This window comes from Lingula anatina, chromosome 6 (genome assembly GCF_051362555.1).
Source record: "Lingula anatina isolate TDL-2025a chromosome 6, LinAna3.0, whole genome shotgun sequence".
NCBI lineage: Eukaryota > Metazoa > Brachiopoda > Lingulata > Lingulida > Lingulidae > Lingula > Lingula anatina.
The window spans coordinates 10,450,894-10,472,600 of record NC_141772.1 but is presented as its reverse complement, the minus strand read 5'-3'; the positions used below and the strand labels follow the sequence as shown (position 1 = coordinate 10,472,600).

The 21,707-nt window shown below is 36.4% G+C and overlaps 2 protein-coding genes across 2 annotated transcripts; one reads left to right on the top strand and one right to left on the bottom strand.

Annotated features, from left to right (window-relative positions):
- Positions 1-210: 210 nt before the first annotated feature.
- On the bottom strand, positions 211-11,351 carry LOC106179299 (protein-serine O-palmitoleoyltransferase porcupine). The gene is made up of 13 exons (XM_087015255.1): positions 11,174-11,351; positions 10,448-10,756; positions 9,899-10,109; positions 9,284-9,327; positions 8,883-9,070; positions 5,792-5,898; positions 5,330-5,455; positions 4,897-4,997; positions 4,308-4,384; positions 3,796-3,859; positions 3,573-3,658; positions 3,060-3,164; positions 211-2,884 (listed from the first exon to the last, which is right to left on the bottom strand). Exons 2-13 carry the CDS (start codon positions 10,734-10,736, stop codon positions 2,786-2,788), a joined length of 1,497 nt encoding a protein of 498 aa, XP_086871381.1. The 5' UTR covers positions 10,737-10,756; positions 11,174-11,351; the 3' UTR covers positions 211-2,785.
- Positions 11,352-13,217: 1,866 nt separating this feature from the next.
- On the top strand, positions 13,218-20,485 carry LOC106168156 (uncharacterized). The gene is made up of 10 exons (XM_013547115.2): positions 13,218-13,274; positions 15,577-15,725; positions 15,961-16,125; positions 16,433-16,585; positions 16,838-17,005; positions 17,248-17,465; positions 17,685-17,775; positions 18,303-18,470; positions 19,365-19,583; positions 19,969-20,485. Exons 2-10 carry the CDS (start codon positions 15,612-15,614, stop codon positions 20,194-20,196), a joined length of 1,524 nt encoding a protein of 507 aa, XP_013402569.2. The 5' UTR covers positions 13,218-13,274; positions 15,577-15,611; the 3' UTR covers positions 20,197-20,485.
- Positions 20,486-21,707: the final 1,222 nt, after the last annotated feature.

The window sequence follows — 21,707 nt, the reverse complement described above, 5'->3', positions numbered from 1 at the left end:
ATAATATTATCCATAAAAATATTTTTATTCAGATCTGTACATTTTATGGGCACCACTTTTTTTATGCGCCCCTCCGTGTCAAACACGTCTTGCTCAAGAACTAGAATCAACAAGACAAATATAGACTGCCTTTTTTATCCACTTTGCTAACTACTTGCTTTTGCGACTTGCTTTTTAATATGATATCAAACGATAATATGCACGATAATGCATAAGACAAATCATTTATTATGCAGAAATAAATGCATCATTTATTTACCACCTTACCTAAAAATATTAAAAAAAAAACACCTTATTCATATCAACCCAACAACACCTGTCCACAAAAACGTTTATATCAATTTTGCACCATAAAACCGTGTCCACCTCATAACAAAACCTACCACACTTTTTTAGAAATATATATTACATAGGATTTTAAAGTACAGATGACAAGTTCTCGCTGTGTCCGCATTTCCTGCCAGGTTATGATGGCTTAACTTACAGTAAGTAGTAAAGTGAGAAAATCCAAAATGCAAGTGACATACAGATTGGCTAATAAGAGAATCTCGCAGATTCTTGAAGACACTAGTGGCATAAATGTCATTGAAGATGGCACAAGTGAATAGTCATAATCCTTTAAGATTCAATGTTTTGGAGATAGGTATTCAACTATATGTATACCGGTATATATTGGGGTTACACGTTTGAACTTCAAAGAACTCACTATATTCACATATCAGTAATTAGTTTAACTATTGATGTAATTGGCAGTGTAATAAATATCAATAAGTACAGTAATAACTTATCTTGTAAGACAACAAATCGCGGATAACCGTCACAGTACAAATTAATGGATAAATAAGTATTTCATACCCTTGTAAAGTGGACTAAAACCCACAAAATACACAGACAATATAAGTTCCAACACTAGCTCATACCCCCAGTATAGTGCATTTGAATAGTCTTCAGCAGTTCATTTCTTACTAAGTTCACATTTTTTATCAGAACAATAGATTTCAAAATATTACATTCGTTAGCACCAACTTGTAAGATAACGTTTTGCACCAGATGAGAATGTAAGAATTGGTAATTGCACTTATTTATCTAGTTAGGCTTCAAACCCAGAAGACATTTCACAGACTTTTTAAGTATTTAACTGACACTCAAATATCATACATACTAATAGTATTTGAGTAGTAAGCATTTACCTCGACGCAAGTGTTAGTTCTGCAATAAGAGATCAACACATTAAAAAACCATTTCACCTTTGGTTTATCCCACATAAATATATACCCACATGTAAATCTTTGGTTTAAACACAATGTTTACCAGCGCCATCTAGTTTCAAGTCATGTTACTATCAAGGTTTGAGCTCTTGCACCACAGACACTTGATTGCACTCCACTCCACCCTAACCTCTCTGCAGTCCCAGAAATGGGTGATTGTGCAATGAAAAATGGAGCCGACCACAGAGGGATTACAAAGGGGATTGCAATCAAGTGACTTTTGGTTTTAATTTGCATGCTTACATCTCTTTTTTTTGCGAAAAAGTGACAAAAAACATGACCTAATATGACAATATCTAATGTTGTCAAATTTATTTGGACCATTATCTACTACCTAAACTAGATATTATTAAAAGTTATAACCCCCCACAATATGATTATATTATAACAGCTCAATGTGTAAAAATGCAGAATTTTGCTCAGCAGCATATTTCTGTGCTTACAGCACCATCTAGTGACTAACACTGGTATTATGCAAGGCTGCCACTTAGTGACTAAAAACACATTTTAACAATTTCAGCATTTGATGCACATGAATACTTTGAATACATCCACTTTACACTGTCAATTATTAATGATCAACCCTGTAGAAAACCACCTGTAGTGTAATTACATGTTAGGACCTGTCTCATAAGACTAAATCACTCTGGATCCTAAGTATACCACTCTGAAGTGACAAGAATAAAAGTGTCTGTTGAGTTTTATGTTTGATGTCACTTGCCCAAATAAGGTCATCTCTTGTACACATGGTGGGCAATATTAACTGAGGTGGCCAAAAACATTACAACATTTGTCCAACAAGAAAGAAAGAGCTTCAGTGATAAAATTTAAGAATTAATATATTCTGACCTTGACAGATTTTCTGAAAGAGATTCTCAAAAGAAGCCAAAAATGCAAAGCCAATAGAACCTACTGACTTCCACTGGTAATTCTGCCATAACAGTCTGATATGAGCTGTTCGTTATGACTTCAGTCAGAATGTTTTAATGTCCAGTGCAGTAGGTCTTAGTCACATCTTCTTGAGATCAAATGATCAGCAGTTTTCTGGACTATCACAGCCTGTAATCTGGTCTCGTTGACATAGGAAACCTGTTCTGTCAATGCCAGTATAAATGCCAGTGATATGAAATGATATGAAACCAATGGAAAAAGAATGGCACTTAGGACCCTATGACACCTCTAGACATGCCTTGCTATGTAATACCATATGTGTGAAATGATGGAAAATATTTTGCTCTAAATGGTCATCCATTTTTATCATCATTTTCAGAAGTATAAAAAACCATATATTTGGGTGTGTGGGTGGGGGGGAGGTTTAATGCCCTTTGTACATTTTGGAATGATAATAATTATGATAGTCCAAATTGCCAGGGGTGAGCTGCAAAGGTCACCATTTTTAGCATTTCACCTTGTACTCTCTGTAAGAGTAGGGGGTCTGGAAAAAGTTTACTCTTTCTTGACTTGTAAAAATGGATGACCACCAACTGGAAGACCTCAAGATACTTCAGCTGTTGTTGTCAAATGAGAAGATGAAAGATGAAGGTCCCTAAAGCCACCCAGTGACTGACAAATCCCAGGTTGGACCATTTCTTCAGTGTGTGCTGCATGGTGTATCCCTGGAATGAAAAATAACAGATATGATTTGGGGTTGTTAGAAAACATTGGGTAGAAACCTATTGAAGGCCTTACAATCACATTTTGTAACTAGAAGATAACATCACTTTTTAAAAGACATTTTCTAAAAATGTCCTCCAAATTCAAGATGGCATGAAGTCATAATGTTATACATACCGTCTCCTCCTGATCACTGCTGTCAAACATCAGGCCAAGGTAAGTGAGATGTGCCAGCGCCAGGGAGCCAAATACCAGGTTTGTACTTATCACATATGGGTGAGACTGAAATTATAACACATAGATATAATGTGTCTGTGTAAACTTTGGGATAGGAAGAAAGAAAAATACAAGAAAAGCTTGCCTCCTCTAAATTTTATTCATTTTTGATATTTTTTATCATGATTTAAGACAAGCACACTATCCCATCCCCCTAAAAAAAATTAATTAATATCGGATAGACAACCTCTAAATACATTATAATAGACTCCAGTGCTAAGTTCAATAAACTAAAATGATTAAAGCAAGGTGTATACAGAATACAGGAAAAGGAACTGTTGATACAAACCTTTGTAATAAGGGAAAACAAAATATCAATAATTGCTAATGGTAATGCAGGATTATATAACAACGTCTCAGAGGGCAATCACCTACTTTTTAAACAAATCAAGGTCAAGATTCTCTGGTACTTACTGCTTTATACATGTGCTCACACTCAGGTTTACACTTCTTTGCCTTGATACAGGCACTGAATATTCTGGCCAACTTCCCACGGAACACTAGAAAATAAGACAAAAAAAATAATTAAGCCCTCTAAGTAGATAGTTTGGACACCTGTGGGATGAACACATATTTTTTTATATAATTTTAATTGTTCAATGATTTAACCTTTATTTTAAACCACATTGACACTTACCATATTCAACATAGGAATAAAATCCCAATGAGAAGAGAACAGCAGCTAGCTGGAAATTCAAACCCTGTGAATAACAAATTAATATATTATAAATAAGACAATTTTGCAATAAACTTTCCTTGCCTTTAGATTTTAAAATCAAACTCTTAACAACAAACCAAAGAAACATGCAATTATACTCATTCATGAATAGACTTGAGATAAACTTGTTAAATTATTATTAGCAATACTTATTGTTACAGTAGTACTCATCTAAGTGCTGCATATATCATTGTCTCATCATTCAATATCTACATTAAATTCAGCTTTATATATGGATATAGTATTACCTCTAAATCACAACGTCTTACTTATTTAGTTGTCCATGTATTCTCTATATGTATAATATGTAAAAATTGTAGACCCAGTAAAATGTACCTCATGTACATATTTTACAGCTCAATGAAGTAAAATAAAAAATTGAAGAAAATTATGAATATAACAATGCTGCAGAATGTGACCATTACACTTACATGGAGGACAGAGCTGGCTGCATAGGTGAGCAATATGGCAGTGAAGTTTCCCAAAGGTCTGGCTGTCTTAAAGACATCTGAAATTGACACACATCATAACCAGACATATGGTGCAATGCAAAAAGAGTATAATTTATCCAGCATGCAGTATCAACAACCAGACAATACAAATACAGGTCTGCTTATACTCACTAATAACTGTTATCATAAAGAGAATTACTTAAGACTGTAGCTTGATGTGTAATGTGATTAAATACCACTGGACAATGTTAATTAATATTTTCAATTAATATAATATAACACAACAATAATTTCCCTTATGCTGATTAAAATAAAATGGAATTTTAAGAACTGCTCTTTCTCTGCATCTTTTGTCTAAAAACAGTGAATGCATTTCACTAAAATTTTTCCATTTATACTCAATGTAAAAAAAATAATAATAATAACAATGCCTTCCCCTTTGCTAACTAAAATTTAAATGGTATTATAAGAGCTGCACTAGCTATATGCATCTTTAGGCTACAAACAATGAATGCATTTCATTAAAAAAAAAGCCATTTATCAGATAGTTCAGACTGCATTTACTCACAAGTCTTTAGCCAGTAATGCATGGGGAGATTCCAGTGGGTAACCACCTCTACCAAAGACCTTGGTACCTCAATGTGATAAGGTCTGGCTACAGCAAAATCCCTGAATATGAAAACCAGATTACAATTGTTAAAATAATCCAAAAAAGCAAAAAAGAAAAAAAAAAAAGCAAAATTTAATGAAGAAATTTCTGGCACCAAAAACCATCCAAATCTTTGTTTATCTCAACAAATAATTCAAAGTGTTTATTGTATATGTGTCATTATCATTTTCTAATTATTTCTCATGACTGATATATATTATCTACATTATTTCAGTTTGATGTGCGTCACAATTTGCTTAATAGGCATTTGAAAGAACTAGAAGAGCAAAGTTTTTTTTCAAGAACTACAACAGCATTTTTCACTATTACAGATGAACACTACCCCACTTACCATTGAGAATCTCCATTACTGACAGTCCCAGTCATACCAGTCATGGTGGCAGTTACTTCAGACAGGTAACTGATAAAATAGTGACTAAATCTATATGACTGGGCATCTCTGTAGGCTACAAACCATCTGAAAGGGTAGTTGCAAAAATCTGAAGCTCATTCATACAATAGATTCAATAACAATTACACTATTTCTTACTAGCTATGTTTTAATTAAAATTGGAGTCGTTTATTGGCATTAAGGAGATTTTTTTAGGTTTGTGTTTTACTTGACAAATACAGATTTAAATTGTTATAACTCTAAATAGAGCAGTTAAGGATTGATTTCTATCAAAATATAAAAATTCAGAGAAAATCATTATTCAAAAGTGAAAAGAAAACTGAAAATTCAGTTGTCTGCACTGGAAACGCAAAGTTCATATGCCAGTGCAATAATTAATGAATTACATCATTATTTACTTACTTATGGAAATGTTCCAGGATTAACCAGTGAAGACAACACGTGGACCAGAAAAGACAAAATAAAGATAATATCAAGCTGAAAAACATCTTCAGCAGCCAAGAGAATATCTGGAATACAAAATGAAATTAATCATACAAAAATCTTAATCAATATAAAGATGATTGCAGCATTTGTTAATGACTTAAAGTTATCTGATGATATTTTAAAACTTATTCAAAACTAGAGGATCAGAGAGGCGATACCGCCTCCGAATATTGTACCACCAGCTGGAGCAAGCGCATTCGTATAGACCCCCACATACACAAAATAAGGGACACAGCCACCAGTTTTGTGCTTGACAAGCTGTAAAAATGCAATCAACAAGAATTTTTAAACTATTGCAAAAAATATATATGGTACAATCAAATTTAAGTTCTTCGTAAGGTAGGTCAAGGGTCAATTTCAAGGTCACAGTAAATTGCCAGTATATGACTTCCTATTCAAGTTCAAGAGTAACTATGGACCTATCTCTGTCAAGTTTGAAGTTAAAAGAGAAAGAAATTAGCAGAGTTCAGTTCATGATAAAAAGTAGGTCAAAGGTCAATTTCAAGGTCACATTTAGATTGCCAGTATATGACTTCCTATTCAAGTTCAATAGTAACTACGGACCTATCTCAGCCAGTTTTGGAGATAAAATGAAAGCAAAATTTGCAAAATTCAGTTTATGGTGTAAAGTAGGTCAAAGGTCAATTTTAAGGTCACATTTAGATTGCCAGTATATGACTTCCTTTTCAAGTTCAATTGTAACTACGGACCTATCTCAGCCAGTTTTGGAAATAAAAGGAAAGCAAAATTAGCAAAATTCAGTTTATGGTGTAAAGTAGGTCAAAGGTCAATTTTAAGGTCACATTTAGATTGCCAGTATATGACTTCCTTTTCAAGTTCAATAGTAACTATGGACCTATCTCTGCCAGTTTTGGAGATAAAAGGAAAGCAAAATTTGCAAAGTTCAGTTCATGGTGAAAAGTAGGTCAAAGGTCAATTTCAAGGTCACATTTAGATTGCCAGTATATGACTTCCTATTCAAGTTCAATAGTAACTATGGACCTATCTCAGCCAGTTTTGGAGATAAAAGGGAAGCAAAATTTGCAAAATTCAGTTCATGGTGAAAAGTAGGTCAAAGGTCAATTTCAAGGTCACATTTAGATTGCCAGTATATGACTTCCTATTCAAGTTCAATAGTAACTATGGACCTATCTCTGCCAGTTTTGGAGATAAAAGGGAAGCAAAATTTGCAAAGTTCAGTTTATGGTGAAAAGTAGGTCAAAGGTCAATTTTGAGGTCACATTTAGATTGCCAGTATATGACTTCCTATTCAAGTTCAATAGTAACTACGGACCTATCTCAGCCAGTTTTGGAGATAAAAGGAAAGCAAAATTTGCAAAATTCAGTTCATGGTGTAAAGTAGGTCAAAGGTCAATTTTGAGGTCACATTTAGATTGCCAGTATATGACTTCCTATTCAAGTTCAATAGTAACTATGGACCTATCTCTGCCAGTTTTGGAGATAAAAGGGAAGCAAGTTTTGCAAAGTTCAGTTTATGGTGAAAAGTAGGTCAAACGTCAATTTTAAGGTCACATTTAGATTGCCAGTATATGACTTCCTATTCAAGTTCAATAGTAACTATGGACCTATCTCTGCCAGTTTTGGAGATAAAAGGGAAGAAAAATTTGCAAAGTTCAGTTCATGGTGAAAAGTAGGTCAAAGGTCACTTTCAAGGTCATAGTAAGATTGCCAGTATATGACTTCCTATTCAACTTCAATAGTAACTATGGACCTATCTCTGCCAGTTTTGGAGATAAAAGGGAAGAAAAATTTGCAAAGTTCAGTTCATGGTGAAAAGTAGGTCAAAGGTCACTTTCAAGGTCATAGTAAGATTGCCAGTATATGGACTTCCTATTCAACTTCAATAGTAACTATGGTCCTATCTCTGCCAGTTTTGGAGATATAAGGGACTAAATGTTATAATTTTGGAGTTACCATAATGTGCCTTAAATTTCGTACAGAAAAAATTAATTAAAATAAAGAAAATGTCATTTTGGTCAAAATTCTTGAAATAGGAGGTGCTCTGAAGTTTCAGAAGTTCAAATTTGATGAAATAATGTCATTTTTGAACACAAGTTGTCTGCTTTGCCAAGCCTTATGTTTTATTTTTCCAGAGTTCAAAATTTATTATCCATTACCGTACTGCACATTTTGCTTTTACCACCAATATGTACTTTTTGATACAGCGTAACTCGAAAACCGTATGGAATACAAAAAAACCGAGACCACCTCCAGTGTTGGGCTTTACATGCTCTACAAAATGCAAAAAAGAATGGGTCTCTAGCATTAACGGTTCCCGAATTAGAGACAGTTTTCAGTTTCGGTATCTTATGGCCGCTACTCCCGTGAAAATGCACCGATTGACCCCAAATTCATGGAGATGAAAGATGACCTGAAGGGTAACACCTTCCAATAATATTATTGGTTAAGTCTGTGTGGTGTCTGAATAACAGGGCAAAAAAATTTTTTTTCGTAAAAAATTTCATTTTTTTGAAAATTTTGGCCCATTTGACCTTGGAGTAAAGGTCAAAGGTCAAATCCAAGGGTATATTTGAAATCTACACATATGACTTTTGGAAAGCCGTCTATAGAAATTTTTCCCATAACTCCTTCCGTAGGGTAGATAATTAGCATTTAATTTTGCCATTTTTAGACAAGGGTGCATTGCAATGAGTGCCACACCCAGACCCCAATACCGACAAAGCCCAAATTTTACGTGGAACGAATTGAGATTATAGGTGACCTAAATCCATGAGATGGGTACGGGGGCCCTTACCGTCTAGGAGGAGAAGCGGTAACGGTAGCCGTCCGGCGGAGCCGGCGGAGCCAACGGAGCCGGCGGAGCCGGCGGAACGATCCGGACGGGACCGAAACCATGTGTACCGCAGCGCTAACGCTGGTGGTACAATAAATTAACATCACAAAAACTGCACACCATTCATGATTAATAAAGAATTTTTTTTTTCAATTAAAATAAATTAAAGAATAGCTAAATCAACAAACATACTCCTCTCCCTTCCTCCTGTTTCAAGAACAGAGCATTATACTGTTTATAGGGCACCCATGGTCCAAATATCACAGTTCCCACATGGAGGCAGTAGCCAGCAAACTCCCACACCCTGGGCACTCCCAGGTGACCAGTGTCCACATCAAAGGCCACCGAGATTATCTTCATGGATAGCACCATTTGAGCACCTGTATAAAATTCAATTATCAATTATAATAATTGATGAATAAAAGGAATTTAAATAAGAAATGGTCAAATTATCATAAAATAATTGTTTCAAATAGAAAAATTTATTTAATGTAACAGTTACAAGACAAAATGCATAATTAGCTAGTATGTAATTATCATAACATTTTATAAACATTAATCAACATATCAAAAAGCATTCAAATTCTGCAAACCTCTGATTTTATGCCACTTCTCAGTTTCAACTAAAAACAATTCACTAAAACATCAAGAAAAAACATTATGTTTAAAAGTTCATAGATCTACAATATAATTCAAAATGTCAATCTTTAAGTTAATTGATTCAACTGTACTGACACATGTAAGATGATTTTGTTTTTAAAGAGAATTGTTCATTAAATATTAAAATCTTATGCAAAAGATGTCAACAACCAAGTAACTTTGAGAGCTTGCCTTACAAAATGCTACAGCAATAAGCTAAAGGTTTTCATATGCTGTAAGGACTTCATCAAAATGTAGCTCTGCCATTCAGATTACTGATAAAGCTTGGGCAATCTATACTCCTGCATATAAAAGTTTAAAACAATAGATTCTTCAAACAACAGCAAAACTCAGTATTATTGACACCCTTATATTTCAGTGCAATATCTCAGTTTAGCAGGTCTTTAAAGAAACTATAATTTACTGTAACTTTGAGTGCATAACACAACTGATGAAAGTCTTTGCTGGACAGCAAAACTTCATACATGCATTCCAACCACATTTCAGTCACATTACACATCCCTTAAATACATATACTGCAGTCACAGTCCATATAACAGTACACATACCATGATATGATATACATTACAGTGACAGTGGACACCACCAGTCCACAATACCCTGGGGACACCCTGTGCACCAGCAGCAGTAGTGTATATGTGAGCAGCAGCAGTAGCACTAGGTAGAGGAACAGACTCTGGAAGAAGATATGGCAGGCCACCATTCCTGTCAGGACTGATGTCATGTGAGCAACTTCTCTGGGGATGGTGACCTCCTCCTCTGCTGAAATGAATTAAGAACTTTAATTTCAAATTCTGTTTGGTTTTTGGTCTGGATTTAATACTAATTTAATACCAGAAGTATTATTGACTGCCATTGGTCCTACAGTGTATTTCCATCATATAAAAGTTGATGATCTACCAGGGAATACATGTAAAAAGGTTACCTTACTTCTATGGTTCCAGAATATCAAGATCAGGTAGGGTTAAATTACTCGAACCTTATCTATGAGGTTTTTAAATCACAAATCAAAATCAGTCTTAAACAAGGGCTTACTCACAACAATGCATATTCCTCCCTTATGATTATATACAACTTTAAACCATTTCAAAACTCACCATTTTCACCATTCCTTGAAGTCTGCTGTAGGCGACAGCACATATTAAAGAGAAAGCACAGTCCCAGCAGAGGATAAACATAAACCAGGGTCTGCATCAGCGTCTCTGAGCCACAGCTGGGCAGGTACTCCCACAGAGGGGCGCGGGTGGCCAGCTGCTCTGCCTGGGTGTCAAAGTAATCCTCTCCGTGCTCCGCCATCCAGGCCTCCATGTCAGCCATGTCGTCAGGGTACATCACGTCATAGCCGTCACCCTCCATGTCATCGAATGTGTCGTACATCATGTCCATTTTGATTGGCTATGCAGTTGCTGCAGTTGAAATAATTAAGTCATTGACATGAAAATATCTTGATACTTGAATCATGGGACTCATAGTCTACACATACATAAATATCTTTCAAACAAAAACATGGTCCCAAAAATATTTCAGTGCATATCATTTATTTGTCTACATTCAATTAATTGTAAGTGTGTGTGCGTTTGTACACATTTCTAAGGGTTAGATTTAATGCATGTGAAACTATGAAACCCCCCCAAAAAAACTTTCAATGTACGATCATTATCAACAAACTGTACAGATGAATTGCAATAAAAAACATCTTTTTGTTTTCATTAACTACCACAGTAGTTAACACAGTAGTGATGTACACAAGTACATGTATATAATATGTTATATTGAGTATGAAATCAGTATGTGCTGAACTACACCACAAACAAACTACCTACCTGTTACTGAGTAAGACGATGTCTAGACTGCAAATCACGGTCACTGGGTTGCTAGCTACTTTCACATGCTAGCGCAACGACACGACGGCGACTTCCTTTGGCTTGGCTTCAAAAGAGATCAGTATCAAAGGGAAGCCAGTGTGAAGGTTAATAATCAAGTTAGTGTGCAACGTTTAACAAAAAGTGTCGCTAAATGACCTTGTCCTAAAACGCAGGCTTGTTTCCGAACGTATATCTATAACAAGAGAAAAGATTAGTAAGGTAGCCTACTGTCGGAGAGCTTTACAACGCAGAATGGATAATGAAAGAACATGCAAAGCTGGCTTCACCATCAGAGCAAATTTGGGTGCTGTTTTTGTATAATCACTCCTGTGCAGCGACCTGCAACCTCTACACTCGACTAATTTCTCTTTTTATAGCTTGTGCATAAAATACAACAATAACTGTTGGAGAAAACACGTCGTCGACATCCTGTACTCGTGGGTCAGGGAATGTCGCTTCCCGCATCTTGGCCTCGATGTGACGATTACCTTCAGAGGTTACAAGACAGGCTCAGTTAGTTTGTCCAGTTTGTCGTTTGTTTGCCACAACTTGTATAACAATTTTATTTTATCAGTGCGTCTGCATTTGTCAACCTTGAAACGATTTTGTTTCTCCAGACCATAGATGTAAAGTTACAACGTTAGCAGAGATGCCAACCTCTGGAAATCTAAAATCTGAAGAATCCAAAATTTTGCTCAGTGGGGGGAGGGGGGGGGGGTGGAATGGTCGCTGCCGTTCTGCTCACGGGGGGGGGGGGGGGGGGGGTGATTGACCCTTCTCTCCTCTCTCCCCCCAAGAAAAAAATTATGAAACTGACATTAGTGCAAATTAATTTGTCTTGTATATTGCTTTAACTTACGTACGTGTCTGGGAGATTTGGTTACACGTAGGCCTACGGGAGACCGCGGGAGATTCATCCGGCCAGGAGACTCCTGGAAAATATATTTGGTGTGAAATACTTCACTGAAATTGATATTGATCTTATTTTGCTAGCTGTCACAAACGTTTTAATCAATTTTTATGTATTTGTAAATTATTCATTTCTAAACGTCCCACAGACAAAGGCCATCATAAAAACCGGTTTGAATAAAAAATTATTTTATACTAATTTCTGCGAGAAAAACTAAATTGCCTGTATCACTTCTAGTAATGTGGCTTACTATGGTAAGTAGAAGTTGTGGGTTAATCTTGTGGGGTGTGAATTAATTTTATTCACTAATACCCATAATTTTGTTTGCAACTTATTCAACTATAAGCCTATAGCTAAGCAAATGAGTCGTAATTGAAAGACATCCCCCCCCCCCACAACGCCATTTTTGAAGCCTATGAATCACAAAAAGAGTTTAAAAGATAAAAATAGATATAAAACAAGAGTAAACATAGGCTAAAAAGCCTACAACAAATGAAAAGCTTGCTTTAATAGAGAAATGATCAGATTATGACAGTGGTGATTTATTAGGCCTACATGTTGTCCTTAGGTCGTGATCGCTTTTGTGAGACTATACTGTCTATACATTGTACTGGCATATGAAATGCACATTTGAACCGGTGCATTGTGCCATGCACAGCAACAAATAACGGCCGATATCAAACATACATAAAACAGATAGGCCTAATAAATAGCCCCAAGGTGTGGATTTGAAACCACCATCGCCACGGGGAGCCACTTTAGTAGTGTGATTCATCTCTCTTGATTTCCCGTCGTTAATACCTGTTTAATAGCTGTATATTCTGTGGAGAGTTGACATTTAACCTGTAATCCCCTAATATGGTCGTTTAGAGTTCAGTTGGCTGGGTAGCGGGGATTCCGTGGTCAAAAATGTTAAACAGAGAGCGGTCTTAATGGTGACCTCCTAAAGATATGCAGCCAGAAAAAGTGCTCGTGAATTACAGGAGTCGCGCATCATCGAGGATCCATCTTATCCATCTTTGTTTTCTGACTTAAAAAAATATCTTTTAATTTGTGTTGTTTTTGAGGTTAACTGATATAATAAGGGGATGTATTTCGGACAACAATTCCTTGTCAGCTGGACCTGCTTTTGGTGGTCACTATGTCCTCGTAAGTATAATATTTCTGTTTCCTTTGACTTAAATGTCCTCGTAAGTATAATATTTCTGTTTCCTTTGACTTTATAATTTGACTCTTATTAGTTCGACCTCAGGTGTTTGAATCATTGTTTATAGTTCGAATTTTTAAAATAAATAAATAAATAAAAGAGAGAGAGAGAGAGAGAGAGAGAGAGAGAGAGAGAGAGAGAGCAGTAATAGTATATGTCATGCCAAGCGACAATTTAAATTAGATAAGAAAACACACTGGGGTATTCATTCGTCAAGTAACTTATCAATAAAGCGATCATTTATTTCTTTTAGTTATTTCTCTTATGATAAGCCCAGTAAATTTTGATTGTATTGAATAAAGACGCAAATATTTAAAAAAAAAAGAGTCATGCGGACCTAAATACACTTATTTCTTTAGCGCGGGAAAGGATGTTTAATTGTGACATTTATTTCATTGTATTAATAAAACACATAACTGAGGCATGCGTGTGAATTTTTCACTAAAAATAACATAGAACAAGTTATGATCCCGTTTTGAGAGGGTTTCAAAAGAAATATTGTACAAACATTATTTAACTTTTCTTTCCTTGTACATATGTATATATATAGACAAGGATTGGATTTATATACGGTGTGAGAACATAAACATTCCGTAGAAATATGTGTGTTAGTAATACAGCATTACAGATTTATAATTGGCATGTATATATGCTGTATATGTTATCATAGAACTAATTGGGTGATGTGACAATAAAGTTATTTGCTGCGTAATACATCAGTGAAACTTTAAGAGACATACAACAGTATAACAATTCCGACAAAAAGAAATAAAAATAGCCAGATCTCTAGCAACTGGCAATATAGATCTAGATCTAACTGCGTATAGTTAACCAGACAGTTAATTAGCGCATTGCTTGTTTCAAAACTTGCCATTAAAAAGCTTTAATAGACGTGCAATAAGCTCATAAATATGCCACAAAACAAGAGAACCACCACCTTCTAGTAAATTTAGACAGCGGGCTATGGCGGAATACGTATTCAGATAGATAGATAGATAGATAGATAGATAGAAAGAGTAAAGAAACTTATGAAAGTGCTCGCGTAGATTGTTTATTTTACAAAGTGTCCCCTTTACGGAATTATGCATGAGACGTCCGGCCAATAGCTCATTGAATATACATAGAATAAATCAGTGCAAATGTCCACCTGCACTTCTATCTTACCGCATATTAAACAGGTTGTGGTGGGAGTCAGGTCTGACGTCACTCTCGTATAGATGTGGGAGGGGTTGGGAGGGCCGGTATTAAGTTGGTAAAATAGCAATGTTCATATTGATGCACAGTCATGCACTAGTACTGCCAAGTTAGTGACGTTCGATATTTACGTGCGTGGATGCATATGGTACTCTTAGTGCTGTGAGTCCACATACCACATAATCTAAACAATTCGATCTTTGTAAGGCCCATCGCAGTGTAGTGATGCTCACTATTTATGCCTATTTATAATTTCTGTCAGCGTTATAATAATAATTGCGTTCAAAAGGTTGAAATTTTTGGGACATTGATTATTACATATCTTGAGCAACACAATTTAATCGAGAGACCTGTATACTTACTGGTACATAGCACAGGAAATAAATTAGGTAAATACCAAAAGCAAAGCTGTCCGCTAAACATGCATTGAATCTATTAGTAAGTGCGCTTGAGGGTTATATTGTATACCCTCAGCAGTGATACCTTTAGGAAATATATGCTGTGGCATTAAATTAACGTGCAGGTGTAGTGTCCCAGGCTTGACTGGTGTATTATATTTCGATAAGTCTTTGGCGGAGTTGCCTTTTCTGAATTGTAATTTTGGCTCAGCATATATCCTGCATATACAGTTGTAACTAAAACAGTGACAAACTGTTTTATTAACTAAAACTAACGATGAGAACTTGGTAGCTGCTGCAGCACCACCCACCTTTGTCCCTTCGCAACAAGTACAGTCACGCCCATTTTAAATGAGCTATTTTTGGGGGAGAGGGGGGATGAAAGGAGGAGATTGTGCATTGCTTGCCCCTTTGACCAACAGAAGAATGATTCCTGATTTGATATTTTTGTCCATGAAAAGAGACGGGTCAATACATAAAAGACACGGGTTTTCGTCTAAATGTAAATCAATGTTAATGAATAAACGAGGCATGAAATCAATCAAAATTAAAATATCATTAAGAAAAAATAACCAGTATGATGCAACTCGCAAAAGCAATAAATAATTAAAGCATATCGTGTTGAACATTGTTGCTCTTTTCTTTATTCTAGCCACCCTGACAAACTTAGAGAGGTTACAGACATGCATGCAGGATGCCCTTGGGTCCTCTCCCAAAGTCCAACTGGAACCGTTTGTCAACTGGGCGACAATTGTTAGACGGGACCACGTGTTTGTCATAAAACCTACAAGTAATGCCGAAGTAAGTGAGTCTTGCTAGCCTCCTCTCTACATGGGCATTCACATGTGTAGGACCAGAACAGAGTCTCTTGGAAACAATTTAGAACCAAGGGACCGAATTTGGATTGAGGCACAGGACAGAACCGTAACATACGTATACTCTTTCCATAAATCTCCCTATACTTAGGCCTACTTTCCTAATTGATTATTCATAAATTTACTGAAGTGTCAAAAGACGATAAATAAATTCATTGCAGGTGCAAAAAGTGATACATACCGCCGTAAGTTTAAACCGCAAAATCCGTGTGGCTGGCGTGTCGGCTCTTTCTTGGTCGCCACTCTTCCCAGATGAAGGACAGATCCTACTGAACCTCACTCTCCTCACTCTGGAGGGTGGACAGCGGACGATCTTCAACCCTCCGGTGCGTCATATTTTATATCCATTTACTTTAATACTGGTAGTTTACATACAGTATTTTTACCCAATTAAAATCATTACTAATATGCAGTTCTTGTAACAATGGCACATGTATTATTAAAACATTTGATTACAATATTGTTTTTCTTTTATTTAAACAAGGCATATATTTGTCAAAGCGCTAAATAGACTTGTGTACTTAAATAATTGTAATATATGTATTTTACGATTTAGAAATAAGATGCCGGTGTGAAACCAAAAAGAGGACAATTGTTTGAAGGCGACTGCATACTTATAGGTCTTTTTTACAGACAGTTCAGAGACCATATCCCACAGTGACCGTTGCGGCTGGAGTGCGACAGGACGAGCTGGACTCGTTTCTACTTAGCGTAGGTCATGCAATCGCCAGTGGGCCGCAGCCGATAGAGGTCACTATAGCAGGAGGAATTGGAACAGCTTCTCACGTAAGCAAAATCCTCTTACTGTGTCTGCATGCACATCGCCTAAATATAGAATATAAATGACAAAATAGTAAGGTTTCTGCTTGCTCTGTATACTACCGGAAAGTTTCTACCTAAAAAATTTTAGGTTTGCGGTAAAAAAATTAAACACTCTTCCTTCTCGCTTGGTTTGTTGCATGTAAACTTTTCAAACCTTAGCAATATATGTTTGTATTGCACGAATACACGACATTATATTCACAGTGATGTTTGTAGGGAGGAAGCTATGACGAACCAAGTCTGGGTGGCTACCTCGAGTCCGTACAAGTCTTCGATTCTTACGGGAGACTTCGACAATTTACGGCTTCTGAGAATCGGAATGTCCTGCGCGCCATGCGATGTCATCTTGGTCTCCTTGGGGTCATTGTCGAAGTAGAAATGATGGTAAAAACGTGCATGTATCTTTAAAACTTCAACAGATCAATCAGGTGTTGGGTATTTTTTTTTTTTTTTTTTTTTTTTTTTTTTGTGTGTGTGTACTAGTAGCGAGTAAGCCTACATATCATTATAATACTCATTGTATTCGGATTCCCCTGACCGTTGAAGGTTTTGTTATGTTTTGTCTCCATTGTATACAGTTAATTCGTCATGTAATAACTTTAAAATATTCTCTTTATGTCCGCTAGGTGGAACCAGTCCAAATGGTGTCACTCTTCACGGTATTCGTCCCCCTCAGTCTTATGCTCAATGCCACTTTTGTTAAGGAAATTGTAACGCGCAATTTCTACGTGGAGGCACGCTGGGCGACTTACAATTCCTTAACGGAAGAGGAAGTCCAAGAGACTATGGCCACTGGAAGGGTACCCACCACGTGGAACAGTAAACGAGATCTCGTGTGGCTGAGGTAAACATTAAAGGAACACTTTTATACCTTTGGATGATAACCATCAAAATGCACTACCTTGTTTATCTGTTAGTGATTTTACTGTTAAGAATGAACATTTTTCTTTAATACTAGTAATTGTGTATTCCGTTTAACTTTTTCCTTATACTTGTGAAAAATAAGATTTAACAGTAAAGTGAACATATTTGTTCATTCTTACGTGTTCTTTATTATTGATAGTTTTATCAATCCGAATGGAACGGAGCCTGACCTTGACCTTGACTTTGACGTAAACTTTGACCTGAATGTGACACCTATTTCATTCGGGCAGGTGAGCTGCAAGTTATGAAGCGATAGAAATGTCTGTTCCGACAACGATCTTTCAATTGTAGATGTTTTCTTCACATCAAAAGTACTCTGGTAAAACCGTACTACACTGTAGTATAGCCTATATAGTGGCCAATTCGTCTTCTTTTTGAAACGTTTCTCACCCCCACCCTTTACCTAAAAGTGGACAAAAAACGAGCACTGAAGGTAAGAGAGCGCCCTTTTAGGAAGGCGATAAAAGTTTATCCGATTTGTAGTAAATAATTCTAACGGTAGGTCCATGTATTAGTGTGATGTTAGCATAAACTGTATGTCTTAAGACCGAAGATATTCTATAAGTTGATAAATTGCTCAATTGAAGATATTATGATATAATAACCTAATTCTGAAAATATGTCGTATAGTGTGCCCTATTCGTCAAATCTTAAAAGGTACCTTTGAAAAAAGCTTGCAAGTGCATAATTACAAATGAAGTAGATGCACATTTCAATTTGTCGAGTTACTTTTTTCAAACCATATTTTTATTTCCAGCGCATATTTGCTGCCCTCGCGACTAGAAGATTTATCGCTAATCCAGTTGTTGTCCCAAAGCCTTTCGCCATTCACGGCCTGAATGCTAGCGCCATTCCAACCGTGACTGCCACGGAAACAACCATCAGAGAAAACCCTTCTTTCACAAGTACGGTATCAGCCTTTCAGGTTCGTACAGTTAATAAATTATCTTTTAGTTTTAGAAATTGATGCAATTATTGTGAAAGCAGTTGGTAAGTTTCCATCTAACCGTGGGAGGCGGCGGTGCGTGTATGTATGGGAAAGCTGGAGTGAATTGAGTTCAACCAAACGACGGAATCTCACACGATTTCTAAGTTTTAATACGTTTACATATCTAGGAAGGGGCAGGCAGGGAGAACCAAGTGGGTAGATACTTATTTATAAGCAAATATGTCCATTAGCTTGGTAATAGCATTACAGAAAACAACTATTCAACACCAGCTGAACATCGGCTTCCTACAGGCCTACGCCCATATACATGTATACCAAGCTAACGGTTGGAAGATAGTGCTCAGCTTTTGTTGAATAATTGTCATTTGTTATAGTTTTTTATAATTTTCAAAGTGGTCTCGACGGCGTAAACCAGACAAGTAACTTTATTGGAAACATTTATTTGGCACACTTTTATATTTTAAAACATTGGAAATAAATACAACCTGAGAGTTGGACGACTTTTGAATATTATATGCTTATATGTTGCCCATGTGTATTGTACGCAATGGTCATGTTTTAAATGTGATGCTATGTGTAATATGTCAGATATAGACCACGTCCATACTCAAATATACAAAACACACTTTGTCAAACGTGGAAAACAACTTGCTTCTAACATATTGGCATATCTAACACAATGAGTGGTAGTCGTGTTTCAGCACATCCAACACAGTATATTTGGGAGACCCTAAATGCTGTAAACAAAATCTCTACCAAGGAACTTCTCAAGTCGTTTTGCGCTGAAATACTCAATATGTACATGTATGTACCATTAAGTCGATGCCTGTGATTCATGCATAAGGAAATTTCCAAACTTTTTGGTTTTAGGTAGTTGCCGCTTCAATAGAGGGCGCTTCCTACGCCAATGGCATCCTGCCTCTAGGGATCGTAGAAATGCGCTGGATCAAAGGCACAGACTGTTTTCTCTGTCCTGGTAAGGAAGATGTGTGTGGATTTCCCAGCGACTCTCACTACCTGACCATGGAAATACAGGGTCTGGTACAACCGACTGAGGCGTTTGAAGGCTATAAGCAATTTACTACCGCCGTATGTATTGCGTTATCATCCGCCATGTGTTAAAAATGTCAGATAACCCAGTCAGTACTCAAAGCGCACCTATTATATTGTACCTACGTACCTTCATATTGTCTTTGATTTAGAGTTAAAAGAGGAATGAACAGTGCAGGATAGATGGCTTTATTCCTTTGATTTATTTCATAATGGTTATGTTTTAATTGTATAAGATCTGATATACAAATTTGAAACAGTTATAAAATCCCTGTGGTAGAGAGTAGCTACATACATAAAACTTGTTATTTCGGTACCAAAAGAGCAAATGCAAAGAGGCACAAATAATTAAGCCTCCAAACATTGCAGTTGATTTCGTATATGTAGTGCATAATAAAGACGCGTTTAAACTATTTAATCGCAGGTGCTCTCTCAGCTTAACCAGGTGGGACTTTCTGGTCTTCCTAACTGGGCTAAGATGCTGACCACTTTCCCGGGTCTTCGACAGCGATTACATGACCCTGAAAACCGCCAGTGTCAATTGGAGTTCCTCAAAGTCCGCGACCAAATAGACCCTCAAGGATATATGTTTTCTAACAACTTCCTGAGAACGATATTCATCGACTCCTCTTATATGTATATTTACAATTGATTTGGGTAATTGTTCGGCAACTGTAAGTTCAATGGAGCATGTATATATCAGGGAACCGAAAGTTCGTGCGATTTCTTTGATGATAATCCACACCTAAACTTCGTCGACAGCGTTGTGTAATAAAATGATTATTATTTCTTATGTAAAGATGTACGTTGCTTAATTGAAAGATGCTTTTATTAAGCAAACGAATGGAATTAAATCACAGAAGAAAACAATGTGTTCGGTTTGTTCAAAATGGCTTGATGTTTCTGCCATTCCTACCTAAAGTTTCAGAAGATGCTGGAGACTCGCCTCTCTTCAGTCTCTGCCCCGCAAGATACATGTCAAAGACAGAGCTGCGAGTTCTCCGAGCTCCTCTGAAGCTTTTGGATAAACTCGGCGCGTTGAAACCCTGCAATTGCTCAAAAAAAAAAAAAACAACAACAATTCTTTTGATCTCGCATATAATTATCGATCGTTGGGGTAAATAACATCACAGATTTTTGGCAAAGTATGGATCTGGTTGGCGAATGCAGTCAACGTAAACAAAAATGTGACAAAGGAGGCCTGTCGTGGTCTTGGGTGGTGCTGTACCGCTTACTCCGAGCAGTTGCCATTTTCAACAGTTGCTTAGCTGGGATATACACTGTGGTTAAATTAATTTTTTTTCTTTGCTAAGCAGTGTCTGTTTTTAAAAGCTACAATGTATTATAGACCCGATGTCACCAAAAGGTCTCATTTGGACATTTTAAATCAAACAAAACCATCCGAAGATGATCAGAATTTATTTCAATGATTACAGAAATGGTAAAATTGGTCTGTCATGCTATTTTGAAAATATTCAAAGGAACAGTTTCATTAGCTATGTTATTATAATAGACTTGTGAAGATTCTTTTGTCTATAGCTATTTATATTAGTTTGATCTTACCATCCAATATTTCATCTGCTTGCAGTCAGATTTCACACCAGAGGGGTGACAGGTTGTCATACCTGTCACAACCTCATTCCCTGATGAAATCTGACTGCAAGCAGATGAAATATTGGATGGTAAGATCAAACTAATATAAATAGCTATAGACAAAAGAATCTTCACAAGTCTATTCAAAGGAAGAATTGTGCGTAAGACAGTAAAACATACCATTCCCCCTCCAGCCGTACAAGCTGTCTTTTTAGCAGTGCGATAAACAAAATAAATCAGCAAACCTGTCACACCCCCTTTCCACGAAATCGTGACGGGTACCTGGTAGCATGACTGGTGGGGCGCATGACGTTATACGGTGCGTGTCCACGCTCAGTATATCAAAGTTTAGAATAGAGAATAAAACTTCTTTCAAGGTTGGCTCCTTCTGCTGTTATAGATAAATGACATGCTACGCCTTAACATATGGATTCAAAATGCGTTTGGCGTACAGGACTTAAAAAAATAATAATAAATATATAAATAAATAAAAATGATTTAAATTATATTATAATTTAAATACCAAGATTAAGTTTACCATCAAACGCATCTACTGACGGTATGATTTAT

What these genes read in the sequence shown, in the direction of transcription:
- LOC106179299 (XM_087015255.1), bottom strand. Translation starts at nt 10,736, where the DNA reads ATGGACATGATGTACGACACATTCGATGACATGGAGGGTGACGGCTAT. An exon ending in CAGCCAGCTCTGTCCTCCAT is followed by an intron (nt 3,860 to 4,307) that starts GTAAGTGTAATG and finishes TGTTATTCACAG; the next exon opens with GGTTTGAATTTCCAGCTAGC. An exon ending in GTGAGCACATGTATAAAGCA is followed by an intron (nt 3,165 to 3,572) that starts GTAAGTACCAGA and finishes TTATAATTTCAG; the next exon opens with TCTCACCCATATGTGATAAG.
- LOC106168156 (XM_013547115.2), top strand. Translation starts at nt 15,612, where the DNA reads ATGCAGGATGCCCTTGGGTCCTCTCCCAAAGTCCAACTGGAACCGTTT. An exon ending in GAATTGGAACAGCTTCTCAC is followed by an intron (nt 16,586 to 16,837) that starts GTAAGCAAAATC and finishes TGATGTTTGTAG; the next exon opens with GGAGGAAGCTATGACGAACC. An exon ending in CGAGATCTCGTGTGGCTGAG is followed by an intron (nt 17,466 to 17,684) that starts GTAAACATTAAA and finishes TATTATTGATAG; the next exon opens with TTTTATCAATCCGAATGGAA.